Raw genomic sequence first — 21,386 nt, forward strand, 5'->3', positions numbered from 1 at the left:
TTTATAGAATATGCTTATACAGCTGTGTGCATAAATTCTAATTAATGCCAATTATTGTAAATAATTGCTTAATTGGAAATTATCAGCACTGATTGGCTTGTTAACTAATTAAGTTACACATGCAAATACAGAATATGACTGTATTTGTGTGTGCAAATTAAAGTTGCACTATATAGAATCCAAGGGTATATGTAGGTACTTTTTCTGTCCCTAATGGGCTCACAATCTAAGCTGTTTTTTGTACCTGGGGCAATGGAGGATTATGTGACCTGCCCAGGGTCACATGGACTTGCAATGGGAATACAAGAACCCAGTTCCCCAGGATCTCAGCCCATTACGCTAACCATTAGAATACTCCTCCACTCTAAAATAAGGTCTAAAATCAGGGGGGGGGGGGGAGAGGGTGACTTACACATGAGTCTACTAGCTTTCCCCACCCACCCAAAGTTCCAGCATCTCCCCTTCTCCTTCCTATCTCCCCAGAGTCTCCCCTGGTCCTGCTTGCAGCAGTCGCAAGCAGTGTCTCCCCTCCCTTTCCCATGACACTGCTTTCATTCATACCTGTTTCCATTGATCCAAAGCAGTTACAAGTTTGGCATGGGGTCTTCTAGTATAGGCCTGTGCTCAGGTCCACTGCTGTCTTGTGCCCTTTACCCAACAGGAAGTGCATTATGGGAGCTCTAGTGATGCACTTCCTGTTGGGCAGAGGGTATGACCTGGCAGTGCACCCAAGCATGGGCCTGCACTGGAAGACCTCACACTGGCAGTGAAACTGATTTGGAGCATGGGAACAGGTATACATAAAAGCAGTAGCATGAGGAAGGAAAGGGGAAACCTGTGCTTGTGCTGCCGGTGGGATTGGAGAAGATCCTGGAGGGAATAGAGAGGGGAAGGGAAGATGCTAGAATTGGTATGAGTGAGAAAGGAAGGGAAGATGGTCCATACATGAGTTATCTTGTAGACATTGAAATTAAGGGAGGATGTAGGGAGGTGACCTATAAGTGAGTACATATAGTACATTTGACTATAACTAGGTTACCACGTCACAAAAGTTAACTCCAAGGTAATGTAACCTACTTATCCAGTAAAAAGACTTCCAAATGAGAATGTTCTCAATATATACATAATTAGACCTCTGATAGGTGAGTACACATCTATAGGGAAAATAAAGAACGAGGCCCTGATAGCCTGAACATAGGGCTTCAACTGTAAAAACTACTTCTTCCTTAATTGAGTGCTCCTAGACACATCAGGAAAAATTCTTAACTTCTGGCCACAATAGGGAATATCCTTTTTAAAGAAATAGGCCTTAAGCAATGTAATTTTATCTATCCCTTCCTGAAAATTAACCACAAATGTTGCTCTAGAGGAGAGCAAATCATGAGTTGAATCAAGAAATTCAGTTATATTGGAAACCAGTGAATTTTCATCCATCTGAGAATCATCAGTTTGATTAACTGAAGGCACTGGTACATGATATAACTTAGAGCTTCACAATTAACTAACTGTAGATCATCTTTAAATAATTGTGAAGCAATATCTTTGGATAAAGAAGGCACAACTTCGGAAACTTTAGTAATTTTAAGTTCTTAGCTTTAGGATTATTATCCTACATTTCTAATTGGCAATGTAAGCCCATAGTATCTTTAATTCTTACAGCACCAACTGTGAGTATCCAAGAAAATCTAGCATCATGATCTTGAATTTTGGAAATACTTTCTTGAGAAAACCTCACAGTGTGTTCCACAAAACCTTGCAATAATAAATTAAATTAGTCATAGAAACAAAATGTATCTAAGGAAACTTTCTTCACATATTTGTCCAAGCATTACAGCATCCTCGGCTAATGTTGCTTCCGGGTGGAGATGCTTCATCATTCCACCAGTAATGGAAGAGGAGTCCTTGCAACTGGGCTTAGATTCCCCAAAGGTGGAAAATGTTAAAGGAGAATCACTGACCTGAGAATTGGCAGTTGTCAAAGGTTGAGGAGCAACATATTTATCCATGGGGCCACCAACCTGAGACATTGATGATAAAGCCACCCTTATTCAACCTTCCTCTTATTGATGATGGTAAAGAACAATTCTATTCAAAGTGCCCCCAAAGTGGCACTGAAGAGTACCAAAGAGGGGCAAACCCCCTTGTACCCCTTCAGTCATGCACCCGAGGCTGTGTCATGGGAAGGCGTGTTCTTCTATTAGCAGCAGGTGACATTGCATCCTGGATCAAAGCTTCTTTCATGCTCTCACTGCTCTTCACAAGCCACAGCAGAATGCCCTTACTGACCTCCCTTGGTTACCGTTTTTCCAACCAAACTCTCAGGCACACAGGTCTTAACTGACCCCAAACTCTTAACTGACCCCAAATGCTTTCTCTTATATTAGTTAGCAGCAAATGACATCATGTGCAAGGGTGGAGCTTCTTCCACACTCACTCCACAGAACATGGCACAATGCTCTAGTCAGCTTCTCTTGACCACTGCTTCTATGATCAGCCTCACTGGCATACAGTCAACTGTCCCCATGATCTAATCAATTCTAATAACATCATGGCAATAGAACAAAAGGGCACCTAGAGGAGTTAAAATGGAACCAAAGACCAGTTAATGCTGAATAAAAACCAATGCTAAGAAAAGTAGACATCTCACTTAGTCAAGAACTGCGTTGATTATAGAGGTATTAATGCCAAGTGATTATTCTGTGAATCAGGTGGAGAGACAGAAGATCCTCAGGTACCAAGAAATATAGCTGGAGACCAAAAAATGTGGCAGAGAGGCTTGATTAAATAGAATTTTCAAGCAGTGCCTATACATCTTATATCTTATAAACTCCAGAAAGAAGCTTTCTTTGGCATGATGCAAGAACTACAGCAAGCATCAACAATAAATTGGATAGACTGAAATCATACTCCACATATCCTTGCTTAAGGGTGAGGTTTATTACTGTCATCGTATGTGCAGAAATATTAAGAGGTAGATATTCAGCCCATGATGGTCAGTGGTTTTCAAGTCGCTGACAGCTGTGGGCTGTCATAAACTGCAAATATTGAATGTTGGGATATGGCCAGCATCCAGCATTGAATAACCAGGTATGTACAGTCACCCAGAAGTTAAACGGGCACCAGCTGATATTCAGACCAGTGCCCGGATAGCTCAGCAAATAAAGTTGACAATCTTTTTGCTTTCCTAGCCATTTACCCCCAGTTTCTATAAACGATGACTAAAGTTCTGCACTCAAATCAGCACACGTAGCCAATATGCGAGTGGAACTTAATTGGTTAACAAGCCAATCAGCGCCAATAATTGGATGTTAAGCAATTATCGGTACTAATTGGGACTAATTAGGATTTATGCTCATAACTCACTAAGCATCTTCTATAAAGTGATGCACGTAAATCGGACCGCACAGATCTCAAAAGGGGCATGGCCATGGGAGGGACATGGGTGGGTTGTGGGCATTCTGAAAATTTATGCGCACTGTTACAGAATATGCCCGATCTGTGTCTAAATAAAACATGGGCATTTACAGCAGGTTTTAGTTGGCGTAAATGCCTGTGCCTAAATTTTAGTCGCAGGATGACTGCTATGCGTATTCTATAAACTGTGCCTAACATTAGGTGAGGTTTATAGAATAGTACTAAGCACAATTCTGCACCAAGTTTTTAGGCGCCATATATAGAATCTGGCCCTTAGTGGACTGAATATTGCTGCTAGCTGGTTAAGCTCGAGCTCCACCCCCACCCCCAGACCATCCCAGTACTAACCAAATGTCTGGGCAGTCACAGGCAATATTCAGTGGCACTAACTGCTTAAGTGTCACTCAGTATTACCAGATGGCCAGCTCAGTGGGGTTTAACTGAGCAGGAGCTTCTCCTGCCTGGTTAAACCCTTTAGAATATCGGGCCCAAAAAAACCTTTCTCCATTCTCGTTGCAACTTTTTTGCATAGAATCCCACCAGCATAAAAGACTGCTTCTCTGTGCCTCAGACATGATTCCCCCCACCCCCCCAACTTGTCCATTGCTCCCCTGTCCGGAATGGGATAGGAGCCTGGCAGTGTTGGTTGTCCCTGGTACCCTTGTCCTAGGTGTCTGACCTCGTCCCACTTTTTTTATTTTACTGTAGTTCCTTTTTGATTCATTTTAGTGATTTCATTGTTGTAAACCACCTTGATAGGTACCTCTAAGTTGGTATATCAAGTTTTTACTACACTATAAATTATAATTCTTTCCTCTTCTGTACATAATTTAATTATTGTATTGCTTAAATTATAAATGCACACTCAAATTTTTTTGTAGAGCACACTGAGAATGTTTTATTTTCAGATCCCCCACCCCCACAAGCACAAGTAAGCTAGAGTTGTGAAGTGCTTGTCTGTTTGGGTGTGGCTGATTAGTGTAATTAATTTTTCAGATGCTAAGGTGAATTGATCTTAAGGAAATGCCCCATCATACAGGACTAATTCCATAATGCTTATTTCTGTGTTTTCTGTGAGGTGTTTGTCGGAATCTTAAATCCATCGTGGTCCAGGTTGGGATTGTGGACTACTTCAAAGACCCCACCAGCCCCGAGGCCAGGAAACTGTTTGAAGAAATGGTGAACAAACTGCAGGTGAGGTGGAACTGGTTCTCTTTAAAGGTGAGAGCTTCTGCTATGAGAGTGGTACCTAAACCTGGCATTTACCTTAATGAAAATTTAGGCACCTGTTTTCCAAAACTTTTCCCCATGTGAGGGGTAATTTTATAAATGATTTTTCACATATATATGCCAGTGTATGCACAAAAAGAAGCCTCATAAAATTACCCCCACATACAAGTCCACAACCCAGGTGTAGGTATGCTAAGTGTCAGGCTGGTTGTGAGCCCTTGAGCCTAGGCTGAGGCCTAGTATTGCTTTTAGGCCAAGGCCTAGGATGGACTGAACAGGTACTATACGCTAGCCCAGCTACCAAACCCTGCACACACACGCAGCAACCAACTTGCACTTCCAGAAAAGGGAAGATAGGGCAATCAGGCGGGCCTCACGGCCTATCAGGAACCGATTCACTCAGAATTCAAGCATGCGGGCCTCACGGCCTAACTGGAACCGACTCATACTTAGGGAGGAGAGAAAGAGACTAAACGAGGAGTCCCCCACGGGGACCAGAGCACCAGCAACCCCCTTGGTGCTGGTAATCAAGGAGAAAGGGAAGCATACACAGAAACACGTCAAGCCGTAGCCCACCACATACAAGATGAGGGACTGTAATATAGGATACTGTAGGCAGAGACCCTCAGCAGACAGGGAAGGGAAAAGTCCGCAAAACGGAGTGCGGAGCCTAACACACACCACACCCAGCACAGAAAGGGACAGTGCTCTATAATACAGGAGGTAGTACAGCAAAAAGAACAAAAACAGTCACAAGGGAAAGACTGTTCCAAACACTCAGCTGCCAGAGGCAGGCAAAATACTGCAGTCAAATTAACCAGGTTCTGAACACACAGCTGCCGGAGGCAGGAACACTGCAGACAAGGGAGAGAAACAAAGGGTCCCGAGACTGCTACAATAGCAGAGCAGAATACAATCACAGCACAAAGGGAACTCTGAAGGAAGGGGAAGCTAACAAACAAACAGGAACGAGACAAGGTAGGAACTCACCACACAGCACCACAGCCAAACAGACAGGGAATCCCAGGTGCAGTGTAGAGAGAGGTAATTAGACACACACTAAGAGCAGCAGGCAGACAGAGACAGAGCAACAGAAAAATACAAGCAAGAAAAGGAGTAACAAACTCCACGAGAGCACAGAGCTAATAGCTCAGACAGAGCGCAGGTAAGGCTTCAGCAAGATAGGGAAAACGCCAAAGCAGGGGTTGTAGGGAAAAGTAAGCTTAAGTAGATCAGACTGATATCCGCTCATCCCCTGATGGACCAATCAGGAGTGATTCCAAGCATTCCCCTGTCTTACTAGCAGAATTCTAACAGAATCATAACACTAAGGAGAAGAGTTTATGCAAACATTGTGGGGGAGGGAGGGGGGATTCTATATATGTCAGTACAAAACAACTCTCTTAGCACTATTCTATAAACCTTGCCTAAAGTTAGGCACGGTTTATACAACATGTAGCGCCGTCCCCATGACTACAATTTAGGTGTGCCCATTTATACCAAATAAAACCTAGTGTAAATGGCCACGCCTAACTTAGGCATGGATGAGCACACATAATTTTTAGGAATGCCCATGACCCACCCATGCCCCTCTCATGGCCACACCCCCTTTTGAGATCCACACATTGACATTTACGTGCACCATTTTATAGAATACACACAGAAAGCTGTGCATGTAAATTCTAATTAGTGCCAATATTTGCTTGTTATTGGCCAATTATCGGTGCTGATTGGCTTATTAATCAATGAAGTTGCGTGCACAGTATGGCCGCACTGCCAAATTTGCACATGTAACTTTAGTTGCCATACATAGAATTCCCCCTCAGCTGTGTACATTTACACTGACTCCCGAACTGGTGTAAATATGTGCAGTTGCATTGTAGCCATGATTTTGGCAGGTTCAGTGCTGTGGTATTTTATGAAGACACATAGGTGCCTATACACCTTTATAAAATAGGCACCTATTTGGTGTCCCAACCCCTACTATAATAGGGCACCAAGTTTAAAGCAGCCAAAACCTGCCTATTTTATAAATAAAAGTAGGCACCAGCTTTTCTTCATAAAATACTAGCGTAAGTGCCTGATAATGTACATGAATATAAGGGGCACTCTCTTGCACCTGCCTGAGAGCTGATGTAAATGAGTTTGCCTACATTCTGCAAATGTGCTTATAAATTGTAATATTTTATAATCAATACATATAGCTGTTCACACCACTCGTGCTCCACCCAGACTTTACCCGTGTATATGCTCACAGTGAAATTATATGCCATGCTATCAGTGTTATGTAAGAAGTCATTTATGCACATAAGTGGTTACTTAGCCACATTCTTGGTACCAAAAACTACCTCCCTTGTCTGTGGGGAAACTGTGCATTATATTAGGTTTATGTAGCTTTCAATTTGAGATTTGGGGCTCATAGATGTAGACTTTATGGTATTTGCGCTGTTTAGTACAACTTATAACTGACAGTCCCCAACATATGAATAGCTATACTGGGTCAGACTAATGGTCCATCTAGCCCAGTATCCTGTTTCCAACAGTGGCCAAAGCCAGATCCCAAGTAAATGGCAGAAACCCAAATAGTAGCAACATTCCATGTTACCAATCCCAGGGCAAGCAGTGGCTTCCCCATGTCTGTCAAATACAGACTATGGACTTTCCTTCTAGGAACTTGTCCAAATCTTTTTTAAATCCAGATACGCTAACAGCTGTTACTATATCCTCTGGCAAAGAGTTCTAGAGCTTAACTATTCATTGAGTGAAAAAATATTTCCTCCTGGTTTTTTTTTTAAGTATTTCCACATAACTTCATTGAGTGTCCTCTGGTCTTTGTACTTTTTGAAAGAGTAAAAAATCAATTCACTTCTACTAATTCTACACCAGTCAAGAATTTGGAGACCTACTTTATAGAATTACCTTCGTACCAGATGGTAAATAAGACCGAAAATACTATAATGCCTCTGTATCGCTCCATGGTGCAACCTCAACCTTGCATTCAGTTCTGGTCACCATATCTCAACAAACATATAGTGGAATTAGAAAAGGTTCAAAGAGCAGCGATTAAAATGATAAAGGGGATGGCAGCAGCCAAAAAAATCAAATAGGTTGCTAGGAATTATTAGGAATGGGATGCAAAATAAGATGAAGAATATTATAATGCCTCTGTATTGCTCCATGGTGCAATCTCACCTCGAGTATTGCATTCAATTCTGGTTGCCGTATCTCAAAAAAATATATAACGGAGTTAGAAAAGTTTCAAAGAAGAGTGACCAAGATGATAAAGGAGATGGAATTCCTCCCATATGAGGAAAGGCTAAAGAGGTTAGGGCTCTACAGCTTGGAAAAGAGATGGATGAGGGGAGATATGATTGAGATCTACTAGGCATTTGAATTTGAGACTTTTGAATTTTCCAAAACTACTTACTGCTACTTCTAAGGAATTGTTCTATAGATTCTTAAAAAAGAAATTGAAATATTCTAATCCTGGGCTTCCACCTCTTTATAAAATTTATTTACCAATTCCTAGGCTTATAAGTTCTCCTTCTGGCAACTCGTTGGTGGAACTATATTCTGATAATTTGAATATCACCAATTTTTTGGAAAGTTCAGTTGAAGAAGTAACTTCAAAGACTACTCTATTGGTGACTTTTGTTTTTCAGCAGAACAAAGAGACACTTTTGCATATTTTCTTTAGACCTGCAGATTAATTTTCTTGATGGGAAAATTCTATTTTTCCGGATATTTCCAAATGGACTCAAACTAGGAGGAAGAGATTCCTGTCTTTAAAGCAACAATTTAATTCATTGGGGGCTAGATTTCAATTGAGATATCCTGAGATGAACATTTTGGAGATGAATTTTCTTCCAGTAAGGAAGTTGTAGTTCCACCATCATTTTGTACTTAAATGATATGGCCTTGCAGGTAAGTTCTAGTTGTTGAAAAAGAAGAAAGGAAAGGTGGAAGGGGGAGTTATGCACTTGTATATGGTATATGGCATTGGTTATTGCATTACATTACACAAAACGTATATTCCGCAAAATACCTTATAGTTCAATGTGGATAGCAAAATATAAAAAACAAAATTCCTCAAATTATATTTTAATTGCCAAATGTTAGACCATGTAATATGTCATGATTTTCTAAATAATCAGACAGCTGTTTCACCAGTAAGCCCTCCATTATTTTAAGAAAGCTGGGAATGGAAGTAACGGGTTAGTAGTTGGTTATTAGATAACCCACATTGCTATTTTTAAGTACAGGTGTAAGAAAAATGTCTCCCAGAAAGTTGAAAAATGCCAGCAGAGAGCAAAGCAGTGAACCATTGTGACAAGGCACTGGCCATATCAGAAGGAAGCTAGGCCAGATTTGGGGGGAGGGGTTGAGCCCAAAGTGGGGGGATGGCAGATTTTGCCCCGCCGCCCTGCCGCAACTCCACATGCCTGGGAAGGGGGGGGTCCCCAAGCTCCACCAGCAGAAGCCTTCCTGTGGCGATACTCGATGCCGTGCTGCCTGCCCTTCTTTCCCACCCTGGTGCGCATGCTCGGTTTTAGTGAGGAGAGGAGAGATAGGAGAGATATGATACAGATATACATATTAATATACAAACCAATTTTTTCCAGAGGTAGGGAAGGGAAAGAACCAAAGGACATGAACTGAGGTTGCAGGAAGGTTGACTTAGGATTAACATCAGGAAATACCTTTTCACAAAGTGGTGAATGCCTGGAATAGTCTCCAGGTGGAGGTGTTGAAGACAAAAATAGTGATAGAATTCAAAAACACATGGGATAAACATAGAGGATCCCTAAATCAAAAGAGGATGAAATCAAAACAAAATTTAAATGACTTCATGCTGTTGATGTGTTATGATGGGCAGGAGTGGTGCTTAAATGGCAACTCCAGTGGGTTAGGAGTAAAGCCAGTGACAGACAGATTTCTGTGCCCCTTAAATGGCAAAAGACAGACCAGGATGGGCTGGAGTGGGCTTCAATGACAATTCCAGTAGTTGGAAAGTAAGGTCAGTGCCAGGTAGATTTCCATGGTCTGTGTCTCGAAGATGGCTAAAGACAGATCAGGATCGAGTATGCATATTTTATATCACATTCATATCCTATTCTATGAGTGCAGGTTCTGTGTATCTCAGTGTGGGATGGGAAGACATCTTACATTTGAAATTAATGAGTAAAATCTTGTTAGCTAGCAATATTGATGGTTTAATGTATTGATAATGAATGTGACTATTCTGAGGCCATAATAATAAAACCACTCTTTGTGCTTATTGGCATGGTATTGTGTTCCTAGATTTGCTGTTTATATGTGGTTGGCATGGTGGAGAATTGCTGACTGTCCTGTTTGCAATACCACTGTTTAATCATGAAGGAGTGTAACCTGCACAGAGAGGCAGGTGTGGCTCTTGTGGGGTAGACTGGATGGACTGTGCCATCGTTTACTGTATTACTATGTTATTATGTTACTATTCAATACTAATCTGCTTAACAGCTAAGAATGCTGCATTGAAAAATTGGGGTTAGACAAGATGCAATGTGATCACAAGAATATGTAATATCATCTTTTTGGATATTGTAAGAAAGTTGATGCACGGCTCCTGATGAAGCATGTAAAGTGAAACAGGTTTGGCCACCGTTGAACCATAGCTAAGTGCTCAACAACTTTTTATTATATATAAAAATACAAAAAGAAGAGTATGTTTGACAATAAAGAAAAATTTGAAATTTTAAATACATCGTGTTGATAATTTGATTAAACACATAACACTGGACTCTTCACTTGTTGATGTTTAATTATTTGCGTTAGAGTCACAGTAGCCTTCTTCTTTTTGCTGCTACTATTCAATAAGAATTTAGGGTTGCTTGAACTAATAACAAAGATCCCACTTCATATTATTTAGAGAGCCCACAATGCCACTTGCAAAGACAATGTTCATTTTTGCCCTCATTAAGGGAGATGCAGGAGGCTTGACAGTTACGATCAAGCGACTGCCAAATGTGGAAGAAATGGGATCAACGGTTTTGACTCATGTCTATCCATAGTGCGCTATGATCATAAACCAGCAGTCATATTTTTTCAAGATATTCCAACAATTTTACGTAATGTTGGCCAATGAGCAACACAATCAGAGGCACACAACCTTCACTTCTTCAACAGATGGCGAACTACAGCCCATTTAAAATTTTGAGATAACACATGAGAATTTGTTGAAATATTAATATAGTGCACATCGGATAAGCGCATGCTCTGTTTAACTGCATGCTGTACTTCGGTCCCGTTTTGGGCACCATCAATTTCTGTGGGGACAAACTTCGGTTTAGTGCACCACTGATAAGTGCAAGATTCGCTTATATGCATGGTTTAAGACCGCTTCTCTGCAGGAAAGACTCCACATAAGCACGCGTACGGAATATGGAAGCCGATTGGCGTGTGACAACCAACGATATTTCAAATTTACTGCCCCTTTAACTGCCACAGGCAGAATAAGACAAAAGAATTTTGTTAGAGTGTACACTGGGGTCGTCGTCGTCATCGCACAACTGTAAGACTTTAACACTGGCTGAACGAATAGAAGTTCTTAAAAAATTAGAAAACAAACAAAGTCAAGCATCTATTGCTAAAGAATATGGTGTCAATCCCAGTCAAATTTCACATATCTTGAAGCAGAAAGACCAGCTTCTGGAAGACTGGCAAAACAATACAAATCCACACCGGAAACGAAAACGGGCGGGAAAAGCTGAGGAGGTAGAAGATGCTCTTCTTCGGTGGTTTTCTCAAGTCAGGAGCAGACAGTTTCCTGTCAGTGGTCCACTGCTTATGGAGAAAGCAACTGAATTCAAAGCCACTGTTGGATGGTTGGAAAGATGGAAGGAGAGGAACAACATAACATTCAAGAAACAGCATGGTGAAAAACAAGACGCTGATGACTTTGGTGCTAAAAATTGGGTTGTTTCAGTTTTTCCTACCATCTTGAATGAGTTTGCACCTCGTGACATTTTCAATGCTGACGAAAATGGTCTCTACTGGCGAGCGATTCCTGATGGAACACTTGCATTCAAACAAGCCGAAACTACAGGAGGTAAAATGTCGAAGCACCGACTGACAATCCTCCTTTGCTGCAATATGGATGGGAGTGAGAAGTTGGAACCCCTCGTCATTGGAAAGAGCAAACAGCCCCGTTGCTTCAAGAATGTTAAGCGACTTCATGTGTCATACGAGGCTAATGCAAATTCATGGATGACTGGGGAAATTTGGAAGCAGTGGCTAAAGAAGTTAGACACTAGAATGCGGGCACAAAAGCGTCAGATTTTGTTGCTTTGTGATAATTGTGCTGCACACAGTGATGATGTCAGGCTGTCTAACGTCAAGGTGGTCTTCCTGCCACCAAACACTACCTCTCTGATCCAACCTATGGATCAGGGCATAATAGTCAATTTCAAACAACATTTTCGGGCTCTTGTGCTACGTCGTCTGATGAGCATTATGGATGACCAGACTGGCAAGGATAAGCGTGCTGTTGAACTGGCTAGTAATCTATCACTGTTGGATTCCCTACATATGCAGAAAGAAGCCTGGTATCATGTTACACAGGCAACCGTGAACTCCTTTGTTAGGGATGTGGAGAGGGATGAAACAGATGCAGCTATTGCAAACGCATCAGATGAACAGGCTATTGACATCCCAGCCTGTGTTACTGAAGAGGAGTTTCATCACTACGTAGCTGTTGATTACGATCTACAAACAGCTGATGACAGCACTGATGTCCAGATATGCATCTACAAGCAGGCAATGGCTGATGATGAAACAGATGATGAAATGAGCAGCGAAGCACATGCTGACGAAATTCAACAACCTCCTGTCACTTTTGCAAGAGTGCTGGAGAGTCTCAACACCGTGCGGGCCTATCTGGAGGCCACTGGATGTCAGTGCTATGACAGTTTTTACCGTCTGGCAGACGTAGTCTATGGAACTCACAGACACAAGAGTGTACAGAGGACTATGACTGATTACTTCAAGTAAGCCTAACGTCAGTTAACGGAGACTGTATAACGTCAGTTAACGGAGACTGTACACTGTACGTATAATAAACAGTACTGTACATATGTTTATCAGATGTCAAGCTTCTTTGGGTCACAACGGTTAAGTGCACGCTCCGGTTAACTGCATGTATTTCTTTGGTCTCAGACCCTTGCACTTAAGCAGATTGCACTGTACTTAGATATGAAAGGTGTAGTACGTTCCTTCTGTTCTTGTAGAAGCCAAAATGGGCATGGATCAACACAGAATCACTGCATCTGCTTCTTTTTCTGTAGCTGTGCAGAATATGTTCTAGCAATTTTCTACTTGGAATACTGTGACTAGCAAAACAGAATGAGAAAGACTGAAACAAGATAGTTTTATTTTCTTGTTTTGGAATTGTGCTTAAGGTAAATATTTGTTGCTTATGTCTCTTTTTCTTCAAGACTTTCCTGTTCACCCCAATTTCCAGTCTTAAATTCTTTAACACTGTGTCTTCTATCCAGCTCTCGGAAGATGCTGAGATTCCAGTTGAAATCCCACTTTCTTCCCTTTCTCTCTCTTTCTCCTATGCTTCATGCGATGTACTTCTCTGTGTTGGTTAGGCCAGGCTCCGTACTGGCTAAATTTCAAAAGTTTAGATCTTAGACACATAAAATAAAGAGTTATGTATGCTATTTGGATGTTGCATACCATTGGGGTAATTTTAAAGGCATTTCTATGCATAAACCCATCTTTACATGCAGAAATGGCCTCTTCTGAAATCACTTTGGGTATATGAACCTATGCTTGTATGTATACACCCTGTGTGGAAGTTTGTCTGACCAGGTCAGAGGCATTCCAGGGGAGGAGGGGTTTTGGACTAATGTACCTGTTTTATAAATTGCATGCATAAGCATATGAAATAAAATGGTAGATTTGCATCTGCTTCAGAGCAGGTAAAAATGTACATGTATGTTCCATGAGGTAATTTTAAAAAGAAAAGTGCACACACACTCCCTTTTAGAAACTGGCCATATTTATGACTTGTCTCTAGGGCATGGAAGCAGCATACTGTTCACATGTAAAAGTTCAGGTGATATTTAGAGAAAGGCAACATTATATACTTATGCCTATCAGGGGCATTTTCGAAAGAGAAGGGCGCCCATCTTCCGACACAAATCGGGAGATGGGCGTCCTTCTCTCAGGGTCGCCCAAATCGGCATAATCGAAAGCCAATTTTGGGCGTCCTCAACTGCAGTCCATCACGGGGACGACCAAAGTTCACGGGGGCGTGTCGGAGGCATAGTGAAGGCGGGACTGGGACGTGCTTAAGAGATGGGCGTCCTCGGCCGATAATGGAAAAAAGAAGGGCGTCCCTGACAGCATTTGGTAGACTTTACTTGGTCCATTTTTTTTCACGACCTAGCCTCAAAAAGGTGCCCAAACTGACCAGATGACCACTGGAGGGAATTGGGGATGACCTCCCCTTACTCTCCCAGTGGTCACCAACCCCCTCCCACCCTAAAAAAAAAAATTTTCCAGCCTCTATGCTAGCCTCAAATGTTATACCCACTTCCATGACAGCAGTATGCAGGCCCCTGGAGCAGTTTTAGTGGGTGCAGTGCACTTCAGGCAGGTGGACCTAGGCCCATCCCCCCCCCCTACCTGTTACACTTGTGCTGGTAAATGTGAGCCCTTCAAAACCCACCTGAAACCCACTGTACCTACATGTAGGTGCCCCCCTTCACCCCTTAGGGCTATGGTAGTGGTGTACAGTTGTGGGGAGTGGGGTCTGGGGGGCTCAGCACCCAAGGTAAGGGAGCTATGCACCTGGGATCAATTTGTGAAGTCCACTGCAGTGCCCCCTAGGGTGCCCGGTTGGTGTCCTGGCATGTCAGAGGGACCAGTGCACTATGAATGCTGGCTCCTCCCATGACCAAATGGCTTGGATTTGGTAGTTTCTGAGATGGGCGTCCTCGGTTTACATTATCGCCGAAAACCAGGGACGACCATCTCTAAGGTCGACCTAAATGTTGAGATTTGGGCATCCCCGACCATATTATCGAAACAAAAGATGGACGTCCATCTTGTTTCGATAATAGCAGTTTCCCCACCCCTTCGCTGGGACGTCCTTAGAGATGGGCACCCTTAAAGATGATCATCCCCGTTCGATTATGCCCCTCTATGTCTTATACACAGAGAGGCCAATTTTTAGATGGCGGGAAATAGACCGGCTAACTACCACAGTCAATGCTGAGCCCAGATATTCAATGCCAGGCCATTTCCAGAGACCAGCATTGAATATCCGGTTTATTTTTGGTTGGTTTCAGGATAACCGGCTAAGTCGTTATTCTGCCCTTTTACTATGCAACGGTAAGCTTACCACCGGCAAACCCAGAACTACTGCCGGGCTACTATAGGAGCCCAGCAGTAGTTGCGACCCCTAGCGCGTGCCATTTCTGACACTACAAAAAATGTCCTATTTTTGTAGCACCAGAACTTAACCGACGGTAATCAGACAGCACCGCATGCTGCCCGGTTACCGCAGGGTTAGTGTAGAACCCTTACTGCCATCTAAGTGGGTGGCGGTAAAGGCTCCGCACCAAAATGGCCATGCGGTAAGTGGTTCATTTACTGCACGGCCATTTCTTTTTCCCAAAATGGACAACCTTTTATCTGCTGCGGTAAAAGGGGGCCTCAGCATGCGTCAAAAATATGAGCTTTTACTGCAGCTTAGTAAAACGAACCCCGTGCCGTTATATGTCTAATTACAAAATAATTGCCTGGTAACTCCAATTATCATAGATAATTGGTTGTTAGTGGTCATTTGTGCCTTATTATTCAATTAACTTATGCATGTAACTGCCAGTATTCCATAACCTTTGCACGCATATTTGCACACTGACCCCTGGATTCTATATACGGTGCTTTGAGTAGTGTGCACAAACTTGGACTTACATCCAATGTGTATGTGGACCTTAATTGATTAGCATGCCAATCAGTGCTGATAATTGGGCATTAACAAAGGACTATTGGCCCTAATCGTCAATAAGTATTTATTTTATTTATTGCATTTGTATCCCACATTATCCCAACTTTTTTGCGGGCTCAATGTGGCTTACAATTCATCGTGGATGTGGGAAATAGAAGGGAACATACATTTATTATTAACAGAGAGTTTTGGATTAAATGATAATAATAAAGCAAAAGATAGTATAAAGCATTTCTGGATCAGTCAGAGGTTATACAGTTACATGTGTTGCTCTTTGTTGTATATCTTGTCGAAGAGATAGGTTTTCAATAGTTTGCGGAAGTTTGTCAGTTCATAGACAGTTCTCAAGTTGCGTGGCAACGCATTCCAGAGCTGCGTGCTTAGATAGGAGAAGGTAGATGTGTGCATTAATTTGTATTTCAGGACTTTGCAATTTGGTGGATGAAGGTTGAGGAAAGTGCGAGAAGATTTTTTTGCGTTCCTGGGTGGAAGTTCTATTAGGTCTGACATGTAGGCTGGGGCGTCACCATGGTTGATTTTATGGACTAAAGTACAGAGTTTAAACGTGATGCGTTCTTTGAGTGGGAGCCAGTGTAGTTTTTCTCGTAAGGGTATTGCTCTTTCGTATTTTGATTTGCCGAATATTAGTCTGGCTGCCGTGTTTTGAGCTGTCTGGAGTTTTTTGAGTATTTGCTCTTTACAGCCGGCATAGAGTGAATTACAGTAGTCCAAGTAGCTGAGTACGAATGATTGTACCAGGTTGCGGAAGATGTTCCTTGGAAAAAATGGTCTAATTCTTTTTAGTTTCCACATTGAATGGAACATCTTTTTAGTTATGTTGTTCGTATGATTCTCAAGCGTTAGGTGTCGGTCAATGGTAACTCCAAGAATTTTTAGGGTATCTGAAACTGGTAGACTTAGTTTGGGTGTGTTGATGGTGCTAAATTTATTCTTATTGTATTGCGAGGTGAGTATTAGGCATTGGGTTTTTTCTGCATTTAGTTTCAGCTGGAATGCATTTGCCCATGAATTCATGATGTGTAGGCTTTGGCTGATTTCATTAGAGATTTCCCTTAGGTCTTGTTTGAATGGGATAAAGATCGTTACATCATCAGCATATATGTAAGGGTTTAGATTCTGATTCGATAGTAGTTTGGCCAATGGTGTCATCATTAGGTTGAATATGGTCAGTGAGAGGGGGGAATCCATGTGGGACTCCACATTCAGGTGTTTATGTAGCTGATGTAGTCGAATTTGATGTCACTTGATATGAGCGTGTAGTTAGGAACCCCCTAAACCAGTTGAGAACGTTGCCTCCGATTCCAAAGTATTTGAGGATGTGTAGTAGAATTCCATGGTCAACCATGTCAAATGCGCTTGACATGTCGAATTGTAGCAGTAGTACCTGTATATTGTTGCCGTTTGCTATCAGTTGTTTGAATCTGGTCATGAGCGTAACTAGTACGGTTTCTGTACTGTGATTAGCACGGAATCCTGACTGGGAATCGTGATGTATTGAGAATTTGTTTAGATACTCCGTGAGTTGTTTGGTCACCATTCCTTCTGTTATTTTGGTGATCAAGGGAATGGATGCTACTGGTCTGTAATTCGTTAGTTCATTAGCATTTTTCTTCGCATCCTTGGGTATGGGGGTGAGTAAAATGTTACCTTTTTCCCTAGGGAAGAGTCCATTTTGTAGCATGAAGTTCACATGCTTTGTTAGGTTTGTTATAAATTGAATAAATTTTGTTATAAATAGAATTTACGCATGCATCTTTTTAGGTGTTTTCTATAAAGAGGTGCATGTAAATTCTAGTTCGTGGTTCTGAAAAGGAGGTGTGGCCGTGGGAGAGACATAGGCAGGACAGCAGCATTCCTAAAATGTATGCACATTGTTATAGAATTAGCAGGATCCGCACCTAATTTACTTGAGTGAGCTCTCCATTATTCTGCACCTCTTGTGGGGGTCACACAATTTTACTTGGCCGCTATTATGGGGTCATGGCCACAAAAGAATTGACAAGCACTTACAGTGGGGGAAATAAGTATTTGATCCCTTGCTGATTTTGTAAGTTTGCCCACTGACAAAGACATGAGCAGCCCATAATTGAAGGGTAGGTTATTGGTAACAGTGAGAGATAGCACATCACAAATTAAATCCGGAAAATCACATTGTGGAAAGTATATGAATTTATTTGCATTCTGCAGAGGGAAATAAGTATTTGATCCCCCACCAACCAGTAAGAGATCTGGCCCCTACAGACCAGGTAGATGCTCCAAATCAACTCGTTACCTGCATGACAGACAGCTGTCGGCAATGGTCACCTGTATGAAAGACACCTGTCCACAGACTCAGTGAATCAGTCAGACTCTAACCTCTACAAAATGGCCAAGAGCAAGGAGCTGTCTAAGGATGTCAGGGACAAGATCATACACCTGCACAAGGCTGGAATGGGCTACAAAACCATCAGTAAGACGCTGGGCGAGAAGGAGACAACTGTTGGTGCCATAGTAAGAAAATGGAAGAAGTACAAAATGACTGTCAATCGACAAAGATCTGGGGCTCCACGCAAAATCTCACCTCGTGGGGTATCCTTGATCATGAGGAAGGTTAGAAATCAGCCTACAACTACAAGGGGGGAACTTGTCAATGATCTCAAGGCAGCTGGGACCACTGTCACCACGAAAACCATTGGTAACACATTACGACATAACGGATTGCAATCCTGCAGTGCCCGCAAGGTCCCCCTGCTCCGGAAGGCACATGTGACGGCCCGTCTGAAGTTTGCCAGTGAACACCTGGATGATGCCGAGAGTGATTGGGAGAAGGTGCTGTGGTCAGATGAGACAAAAATTGAGCTCTTTGGAATGAACTCAACTCGCCGTGTTTGGAGGAAGAGAAATGCTGCCTATGACCCAAAGAACACCGTCCCCACTGTCAAGCATGGAGGTGGAAATGTTATGTTTTGGGGGTGTTTCTCTGCTAAGGGCACAGGACTACTTCACCGCATCAATGGGAGAATGGATGGGGCCATGTACCGTACAATTCTGAGTGACAACCTCCTTCCCTCCACCAGGGCCTTAAAAATGGGTCGTGGCTGGGTCTTCCAGCACGACAATGACCCAAAACATACAGCCAAGGCAACAAAGGAGTGGCTCAGGAAGAAGCACATTAGGGTCATGGAGTGGCCTAGCCAGTCACCAGACCTTAATCCCATTGAAAACTTATGGAGGGAGCTGAAGCTGCGAGTTGCCAAGCGACAGCCCAGAACTCTTAATGATTTAGAGATGATCTGCAAAGAGGAGTGGACCAAAATTCCTCCTGACATGTGTGCAAACCTCATCATCAACTACAGAAGACGTCTGACCGCTGTGCTTGCCAACAAGGGTTTTGCCACCAAGTATTAGGTCTTGTTTGCCAGAGGGATTAAATACTTATTTCCCTCTGCAGAATGCAAATAAATTCATATACTTTCCACAATGTGATTTTCCGGATTTAATTTGTGATGTGCTATCTCTCACTGTTACCAATAACCTACCCTTCAATTATGGGCTGCTCATGTCTTTGTCAGTGGGCAAACTTACAAAATCAGCAAGGGATCAAATACTTATTTCCCCCACTGTACATAGGGGAAGCATATGTGTGTTGGGGGACCATGGCTCAATTGGGACTGAAGAGTACAGTTTCTTTGACTTCCCCTGGCTCTCAGTGTGGCCTGAAGCCACTGAAGCCTGCACTGCTACCCTCATTGAAGTTATTGGGAGTGGAGTTGGGGTAGAGCAGGAGCAGGACATGAGTGGGTCAGATAGTGGGCTTTTTTCTTTCAAAAAATTGACAACCCTAGTGCCCACCCATCCAAACTGTTGGCCCACCCAAAAATTGCATTGTGGCTACGTCACTGGCACAGAACAGAAGATTCCCAAGGCTCCTGTTGTACATAGGCAGGACTATACACCAGGTTAATTTCTAAGTGAAACCTGGAGGTTTATTTCATCTATGGTGATTTTTAGGACTAGGAATATGCATTGCATGAGAATTGATATGCCAGTGGGGAATGTCTAAGTGAATGTCTGCTGTAAATACAGAACCTCTGCTTACCTCCACTCTCTTTCTTTTCAGGCTCTGAGAAAAAGACCTGGATTCTCCGAGATTTTACATATCAAGGTGGAGGGAGGCTGCTAACCAAGCTGAAATGAAACTCCCAACTTTTTTGTCCTCTAGGAACTGAAGTGAAATGTGCAGTTTCTCAGCTCTGGAATTCCATGCCCATAGCCAAGGCAAAAACTTGCCATGTCACTGTTCTGTATCTAGATGCTAAGGAGAGCCTGAGAGAAAAGTCTTTGATTACACAACACCAGTGGATGTGAAGATGGTGATGAGATCTTTTAAGTCAGGATTACACTTTGCCTGCCCTCAGGAAGTACTCAGCAACAACGTGTCATTTGCCAAACAGGATCTTTATTCCAGTGAGACAAACAAACCCCCACATACTTAGCAGTATTGATGATTATTGGTTAGCCACCATTAAGAGATCCAGCTCCAGTGGTTTCATGGCTAAATACATCTGTAAAGCATAATCTATACACAATCACTTTCCCTTATATTGTTAATATCAGAGGGTTACATGAGGCCCATTGCACTCATATAAAGAAATTTGCGTCATATATATATAGATAGATATATATATATCATACATGCACATGTTCATAAACATAGATAAGTAAATGTATGTATGAACTGAAATTGGAACAAGGGGAAAGATAAAGGAAAAACATTGAACAACCCATATCTTCAGCCAACAGCCACATCAGAAGAATCATTCAGTGCAGTCAACTGGTGGCGCCTGTTTATGAATCTGGAGGAAATGAGTGTCGGTGGTATATTGTGCAACAATGCCAAAGAAGGTAAACCGCTGTCTGAAATTCTTTATAAATAAAATGTTTCTTCTTTAAAGGCATTAAACTGTCACCTCAGCTCATCAGAAGTTCAGAGCTTGCACCCAAACCACTAAAGTATGGTCCACTATAGTATTGTCTACTGCAGTTGTAAATCAGTGTATTGATGCATCCAGGTGCTTTGCAACATATTTCATCCAAGAGTGTTGGATAAGAAACAGCCTTCTTCCACGGGCTGAATTCATCATCCATTGGAAATACCCTTCTTCCCCATAGGGTCTGCCTTATTTTAGCGCCAGTACTGGAACTGACTTTGGCAGCATGGAAAAACCAGCATTGTCATCCCAGAAGAGAATCATTAAAAAAAAAAAAGAGAGAGAGAGAGAATTTCCTACTATGACAGGTCTTTGCTGGTGAATGAAAACCAGCTCATGAAGCTGTTTATGAAGATGGATCCAAAGATTTAAAAGGTGCTATATGAGTAAGATAAGACAGCGGTCCTACAGGTGAATAGCTTCCCTTCTTAGCTGCTGTGTCTTGCTGTGAAAAGAACATTCAGAGATCTGGTCATACGTCCGGTCTGATGGGACACTTGTGTTCTTTGCTTGTAGAGGAAAGTAACTCTTATACATAGCTATTTGTTTTTTTTCTTGCCCATCATCTGTCTCCAGAAAGACTAAGGCAGCAGTCTGAGCAGAATATCTGTCCGTGCATGTGTAGCATGCCATGAAATAAAATAGAATAGCAGGACTCGATCAGATCCAGCTAACTGCTAGGTGCTAGATCCATAGATTGCTTCTGTGGAAAGTCAATCCAACATATCTCCTTGTAAAACTGGTTTCTGTTT

The 21,386-nt window shown here is 42.3% G+C and overlaps 1 protein-coding gene across 1 annotated transcript in view; it reads left to right on the forward strand.

The window, feature by feature from the left end:
• The window catches only part of FBXO41 (F-box protein 41), an 89,991-nt gene extending 69,917 nt beyond the window's left edge, over positions 1-20,074 (forward strand). Inside the window, exons 13-14 of the mRNA XM_030192545.1 lie at positions 4,493-4,608; positions 19,764-20,074. Coding sequence (XP_030048405.1) covers positions 4,493-4,608; positions 19,764-19,826 — 179 coding nt within the window. The 3' untranslated portion in view covers positions 19,827-20,074. The remainder of the gene's footprint in view (positions 1-4,492; positions 4,609-19,763) is intronic.
• The last annotated feature ends 1,312 nt before the right edge of the window (positions 20,075-21,386 follow it).

This window comes from Microcaecilia unicolor, chromosome 2, assembly GCF_901765095.1.
Source record: "Microcaecilia unicolor chromosome 2, aMicUni1.1, whole genome shotgun sequence".
NCBI lineage: Eukaryota > Metazoa > Chordata > Amphibia > Gymnophiona > Siphonopidae > Microcaecilia > Microcaecilia unicolor.